A 7,815-nucleotide genomic window follows, 5' to 3' on the forward strand; every position below is an offset into this window, starting at 1 on the left:
AATATTCAGAAGAGAGAAGAAAAAATTTACAATAATGTGCCCTTCTTAATGTCTATTACAAATCATATATAGTATGTGATGATGATATCTAATATATAAATCAGTAAATGGAATATAAAAAATACTAAACACTCGGTAAAATTTATTATTTTTAACGGTTAGTCAATAATATTTAAAATTAAATTAAAAGTACAATATTGATTTGGGTTGTTAGATTAAAGAAATTATACTGATGACTAAAAGTAATTGTCAAAAATAATAAATTTTACTTACTTTTAAATTAAAAAAACTATACCATGATAAAATACATAGCGGATATAGATTGATAAATAATGTATATTTTAAAGAGTTTCTCACTTAAAAGATAACTGTCAAATTGGTATAAAAAAATTTATACAAAAGAAATTCTAAAAGATATTAACGATAAAATAACCCTAAAAAATATATAATTTGACAAAATTAAAGTAGTTAGATGTTAATTTCTCCCATTTTCGTTAACAAAAAATACTGAAGTAGAGAATAGAAAGGATAATATGACAATTTTTTTCTATTATTTTTTATTACCAATAATTTTTTCTTTTTTTTTTGTCTCTCTTTCATTCTTCTCTATCTCTCTTCCTCTTTCTATGACACCCACTGCAATTTTTTATAAATATAAAATAATTTTTTAATTTTTAAAATTATAACAAAAACACAAACACAAAAATACTAAAATTCAAATTTAATTATGTCTAAATTCTCATCATCAAAATCACATGATTCATGCAAAAAAATCTAGAAAAAAACCAAAAAAAACACAACATCTATTAACACAAAATCATAAAGAGAACAAAAATAGAGAAAGAAAAGGATAAGGAAGAACGAAAAAATATAACAGAGTGGAGGAAAAGAAACATAGAGAGAAGACGGAGAAAATGAGCCATCACAACGTTGTCGCTGAGAACAAGAGTCGTGGAAGGAGGTGAAAGACATAGGCCCATCGCTGCCATCACAATGTTGTTGCTGTTGTTGTCCACTGCTATCATTGTCGTCTCTGTTTTGCTCAGCAAATGCTCTTCCTCTTCTTTATACCTTTTACTAATCGTTGTTGATGTCGTCCGAGGAGATTACTGGGAAGAGGGGTATGTGATGCAGAAAATACAGAAAAATAAGAGCAGGAGCGGAGCTAAAATTTTTTTTGGGAGGAACCAACATAAAAAAATATAAATTAAAAAGAATTAAAAATTAAAAGAGAGTTAAACTAAAAAATTAAAAATTTATACATACTAATATTATTTTCCCTTCCTCATAACGTGGTTCCGCCATTGACTAAGAGATTGCTACGAAACATTGAGATAATCGTATGAGACATATTGATTTTAAAGCGTCTAAAATTTTGATTTGAAAGAAAAAATTAAATCTAAAGAGATTGTGAGAGAATAAATTTAAATTAGAGAGAAATAAAAATAAAAAGAGAAAAAAGAAGAGAGACCGGAGTTCATAATTATTGGAAATTAATTTTTTTTAATTTTAAAATATTAATAATGCCACATTATTTTTTAGTTTGCCATGTCACTATATTTATTTGTTACTTCAGCATTTTTTGTTAATAGAAATAAGAAAAATTGACATCTAATTATTTTTGTCAAATTTAAAATGTTTTAAAAACTATTTTATTGTTAACATTTTTTAAAATCTTTCTTCTCAACACCTAAATCTTTTGATCAGCAATGTAGTACCTCTTCTTATTTACTATGCTTAGCTACAAGCTAAGTAGTACGCTCATTTAGTAATGCAAGCATTATAATACTAGCAATGCGCACATTTCTGTCTCTATTGGTGAGATGTCAATTTGCAAAAGATCAGGAAGGAAGATATGATCCAATTGAAATTTGTGAAGGATGATGAGGCTATATGAATACGTTGTTGCACTGTTTCCCTTTGATAGCTGACCCTTGCTTACTGTAATTAAGCCAAACCAAGATATATCTCACTCATTGGCCCCCAATAATTTCAACATGTTCTGTCCTCACTATATTGTTGTTGCTATTTTTAACTATATAAAAAAAACTATTAAAATGATATTCGAAAAATTTTGATACTGATAAAAAAATTTAAAAAAATGTGAAAGACAAAATAATTCTTAAAAAATTTTAAAATTTGACAAAAAAAATTTAAATATAAAAACATGATGTCTTGGTAAATAAAAAACGCTGACCTGACAACTAAAAATACTCAAACAAATAAAGAAACTAGTATATATTTTATATTTTAATATATATTATATATAAATAGTTAATTTTTAGCGTGTAAGTAGTTATATATAAGATTTTAATTCCATAATTATTAAAGATATAAACTTTATATATATATATATATTTTATTAGTTTAAATTTTTTATGAAATTAATTGTTTTATAAGATTATATTAGAATTTTTACGATTATTTTTATATAAAAAAATGTGTTAAATATATAATTATTATTTATATATTTTATTTATTTATTTAAATTTTTATTTAAAGTTTTGAGAGAAATGATAAAGTACAAATATGAGAATTATATTTACAACTAAAAACACTCTGTTCACGCAAACTTTAATTTTAGTTCATCCACGTCATGTCTCATGTTCATCCCTTTGTCTTTATTATTTCCTCTATTGCTAGCTATTATATTATTGTACACACACTCATTACTTTAGCAAGGGACCAAAAAAATAAAAATCAAAGCCCGCATTTATATCTCAATAATACAAAAGGTGTTATCTTAAACCGTGATTTCGGAGGGTTTATTATGAATTACCATACACTTAATTAGCTTCATCAACCATTTTGAATTATAGTCTCCCCAAGGAGCCAAAGCTAACCAACCGAGTAATGATATCCAATTGGGGAGTGTATGTCTAGGGTGCGAGTCCACATAATAATGGCAAGTAATAGAATCCAAGTGTGTGGGTCACCTTCATCCCTTAGCATCTCCGATCCACCAATAATAATTTATTTCAAATTCAAAACCATTTTTTTAGAAAATATTTTCACTCTCACAATTTAATTGTCTCTTCTTTTTATTCACTGAAAAATTGTCTAAATACACTTATTTTTATAAAATAGACTAAAAAATCCTTTAAATTTGTTAGATGTATAATTATTTATTTATCTTGTTTGATCTATTTAAGTTGAGAAATGCTATACGTATACTAAAATCAATCACCAAAATCAGCTATCAGTATAAAATATATGTTAGAATATAAATACATATTAAAAATAAATTAAACCACACATATATTTATATATAAATATCATGGTGACTGATTTGAGTGGCTAATTTTAGTGTACAAATAACAATTTTTATTTAGGTTTTTGAAACAAATGATGTCAAGACAAATAGGATCACAATTCTTATGGTCTAAAAATTTAGAGTTCAATTATTATTATTTTCAAAAAATTTTAAGCACAAGATTAAAAAAAAGATGTCTTATGGTAAACTCTCATAGAGATATAATCATATATATAACTATTTATATATTTTTTTACCAACTTAAATTTTTGAGAGACATAATTTTATGATATGATATCAGAATTTTATGATTAAAATATCTAAAAATCAATTTTTGTTATTTTTAGAAGAGAAAAAAATAATGGAAGATAAATAAAAAGAAAAAAAGTCTATACAAAAAGATTAAACAAACCTAAAAAATATTTGTATTTAAAAAATATATTAAAAATATAATTATTTATGTATTTTTTATCAATTTAATTTTTTTTAAAATAATTGACAAATTTATGCCAGGCATGTGTTAAAAACATAATTATTTATGTACTAACTTCTTAGCTTGCATCCGTTTAAGTTTAGAACAAATAATTGTATGAAACCAGAGATATAACTTTAAAAATATGAATTTTTTTAACTAAAGATAGAAAGACTCGAATTTGGAATCTCTTAGATGAGTATAGAAAGATTATGTTATTTGAGTTATAATTTATTGTCAAATACGATATTGTTGATATCTCTATAGTTTTCTACTTAATGATATACGATTTTGGGATAAAGAATAAAGCCATATAATTCATATATATACAAGTGCTTATATTTGATATCTCATTAAAGAAAAATAAGTTGCTTAGCTTGTTTGAAATTTGGACCGCTAGGAAGTAGCAAGCTATAATACCTTAACTAACGTTGATACAATATGTTGTGATGTAAACACATCGTATGGCATAGAAAAAGATGGATGATGATGAGAAAGAAGAAAAGATTAAAGAAGGGGAGTGTAATGGAATAGGGGTTGGGAATTGAAAGAAAGAAAGAAAGAAAGGACAAGAACTCCAGCGACTGCGCAACCAAGTCAAGCACAAACATTTATTGTTGAGAAGGTTACTGTAGAACCCAAGGATTTAGGTGAGTATCTTTAATTCATCACTCTCTATACCTTTTAGTTCGCCGACACTCTTTGCTGTGGCATGCCCCTCTTTCCCGGATTTAATTAATTTCAATTATTATTATTTTTTTATTTATTTATATTCTCTCTTTCTCCCTCTATATTTATCTTTGGCAACTCTGCACCTTTTGTACTTGTACTTGTAATCTCACAGTTCCAAAAAGATACTCTCTCTCTCTCTCTTTCTCTCACATCATCCCCAACGTTGTTAGTGATGGTGCAATCAAGGAAGTTCAGAGGTGTCAGGCAGCGTCATTGGGGTTCTTGGGTTTCCGAGATTCGTCACCCACTCTTGTAAGTTCTTATTAAATTCTCTCCCTTTTAGAACCACCTCAATTATTCATTACTCTTATTGTTGTAGGAAGAGGAGGGTGTGGTTAGGGACATTTGAAACTGCGGAAGAAGCCGCAAGAGCCTATGATCAAGCTGCAATTTTGATGAGTGGCCGGAATGCCAAGACCAATTTCCCCATCACACACACACCGGACGGTGATCCAAAGGTTGTCAGCTCCACCGAGGAATCGGCGGCGCATTCTTCCTCCGCCTCCAATAAGGATCTAGAGGAGATTCTACACGCCAAGCTTCGAAAATGCGGTAAAGTTCCTTCACCTTCCATGACATGCTTGAGGCTCGACACGGAGAATTCACACATTGGTGTGTGGCAGAAGCGCGCTGGCCAGCGTTCTGATTCCAATTGGGTCATGAGGGTTCAGCTCGGTGCTGGAAACAACAAAACTAGTGGTGTTGCCATGAATTCCATGGTTGCTTCTTCTTCTTCGTCTTCGTCTTCGTCTTCTTCTTGTGATCTTCTTCAGTCTCCGTCGTCAACCGTATCCGGTGGTGATCTGGTTAGGGGAGAGATGGATGAGGAGGAGAGAATCGCATTGCAGATGATTGAAGAGCTTCTCAACAGAAATTGTCCAAGTCCATCGTCCTTCAACAATAACAACTTGGATGAAACGGGTGTTCACCATGACCATAATAATAATGCTACCTTCTTTCTTTGATAATTTTCAAAAATGTTTATAACCATTTATTTTTTTATTTATAATACTTTTAAGTTATAAAGAAAAATAAATGGTTATAAATAACCGAAGATGACAACCAAAAAATTGTTCCTAGTAACATAAGTATTTTTTTTTTCTAGTATTATGGTATTCACGTGCTGATGTCACATCGATCTTCACAAAAGTTCATTTGCTGGGAGGGGAAAGGGTTTTATTAGTTGGGTGGTTTTATATCCTATCATTGTATGTTTATGATTAATGCTATTTAGGGGTAAAAAATTGTATAAGAATGGAAATTCATAAATAGAGAAAGGCATATATATATATATATATTACAAAATCTTTCTCTCTTTTTGTGAATATCTGTTCTTATATATATATTCTTTTACAGCTAAATAACATTACTTTTTCTTTTTTTGGTCTAAAGTGTTTTTTTTTTCTGGGTTTCTTAATTAGAAATGTAGATATCTATATATATATATTCATGCGCCGAGCCCAAAGAATTAGAGGACCTTTGGGATTTGAAGGGGAATAAAATAAGGGGGCATGCATATTGTATATGAATATTATATATTATTGTATGTGACTAGTTCCACAGAAAATACTAGTGCTGGTATTATTATTGTTTGATAAGATTTCTGGATTAATTTTCGTTCCTTATTCAAAGTAATGCATTGGATTATGATAAGTAGTATGAACATTTCTATATATTGTTCTTTGCTTTCACGAGCGAGGGGGCTACATCAGGAGTCCTTATTATTCAGAACAACATGTGTGTTCGTGAAAGACTGAAAGCTATGGATGTTGAAATATGTATATATTGTCTCGTTATAATTAACGTCATTTTCCCTGTTCCGTATATCATTCTTTGTCTGATTAACCTACTAACCTAGTATATAAAACTATGACGTCGAGTATTTTGTTGTTCATTATTAATCTGCAACTAATTAAACAAACCTTTCTTTTTCATAATAAACTATTCTTTGTACAAACACCAAAAGAAAATTATTCTTTTTATATACAGTTCAATCTATGGATATAATGTTTTTTATTTTAATTTACTTAAATTGAAAACCCCTATTTTTGATAATATCACGCTTCACATGATTATTTTTTTTATTGTATTTTATATGAATTAAAAAAAATATTATTATCAAAATAAAATTAAATAGTATTATCATTTTTTGTTAAATTTTATTTATTGATTCTTTTTTAATAAAGATAATCTATATTGATAGAGAAATAAAATAATATTTAATTCCTTTTTGACAAAGATAATTCGTTGATAGAAAAATGAAATTGTTCTATATATATTAGACCCAAGTCCATAAAATCAAGGACACAATTAACGTTGATTCCATATAATTCATTCAAAATAGAATCACCTTTGTAGACAAAATCATGAAAAATGTATAATAAATGTTATGTAACGTCTTAACGTCTAAATGGCTAACCAATATATATTGATTGATGGTAAAAACCTAATTAAATAGAGCAAACTGTTAGTTGTAGAACTAACAACATAAGAAAAAGCTAAAAAAGACTATAAGGGTATGCTTTTCCTTTCAAATATCCTTTCACTCTGTTTAATCTATTACTAGTTTCATTGCAGATACAAACTCACGTTTACGAATGTGCGTGGTCACAAGGTCTCGAGTTCTTTTAAAGGCACGGACAACTTTTTTTTATCAGAAATACAGAGATGATCACTTGGGTCAATATATAACACTAATTAAATAGAGTGAAATTCTCCAACAAATTGAAACAAACAAAACTACCGATACATTGATTCTTAATTTTTGAGAGAAGAACGTTACTAACCGAGAATCAGTTCCACCAAAAGTAGCCGTGTCCTGATCAATAAATCATGATCGGGAGTAGATTCGAAAGCTAAGTCATTTCTTAGTACATCAATTTTATTTTATTACATTTAAAAAAAATTAAAGTTGAATTAGAATTGGAAGTGATTTGGGTTGATTTGATTTTTTGTTCTTTATTAAATATTTTAAATAATGTAAAAGAGTTAAGTAACTTCATATTTACTTTCCGAAAAAAGAAAACTTCAGATTTTACGAAATTTCATGAATCATTAGTTTTCTGTGTAAAACTACTGCGTGCAGTTATGAAATTGAGGTATTTAATCAAGCTTGTACTAATGTTTACATAAGGCTCCAGATATAAGAACCATTAAAAATTTGATTAATTGATTAAGCTATTTTATGTAGTGCTTTATATGTATTTTATTGGTATATCAGTGGCATGTAGTAAGAGTTGAAATATATAAAAGAGTGTTGTAGTTATTAGTCATGAATTTTGTATTTCAATCTTGTTATAGCTCTTTGATGACATTGTCAAATGAGATAGATTAAATCATTAAATATATTTTTATTTTG

The 7,815-nt window shown here is 28.1% G+C and overlaps 1 protein-coding gene across 2 annotated transcripts; it reads left to right on the top strand.

The window, feature by feature from the left end:
• The first annotated feature begins 4,198 nt into the window (after nucleotides 1–4,198).
• On the top strand, nucleotides 4,199–5,962 carry LOC130945826 (ethylene-responsive transcription factor WIN1-like). 2 transcript variants are annotated; one of them, XM_057874524.1, is made up of 3 exons: nucleotides 4,199–4,375; nucleotides 4,570–4,709; nucleotides 4,777–5,962. In XM_057874524.1, exons 2-3 carry the CDS (start codon nucleotides 4,630–4,632, stop codon nucleotides 5,420–5,422), a joined length of 726 nt encoding a protein of 241 aa, XP_057730507.1. In that variant the 5' UTR covers nucleotides 4,199–4,375; nucleotides 4,570–4,629; the 3' UTR covers nucleotides 5,423–5,962. The 2 variants fall into 2 exon arrangements, with proteins under 2 accessions (XP_057730507.1, XP_057730515.1); XM_057874532.1 differs by having other exon boundaries at nucleotides 4,200–4,375; nucleotides 4,628–4,709.
• The last annotated feature ends 1,853 nt before the right edge of the window (nucleotides 5,963–7,815 follow it).

This window comes from Arachis stenosperma, chromosome 1 (assembly GCF_014773155.1).
Source record: "Arachis stenosperma cultivar V10309 chromosome 1, arast.V10309.gnm1.PFL2, whole genome shotgun sequence".
Lineage (NCBI taxonomy): Eukaryota > Viridiplantae > Streptophyta > Magnoliopsida > Fabales > Fabaceae > Arachis > Arachis stenosperma.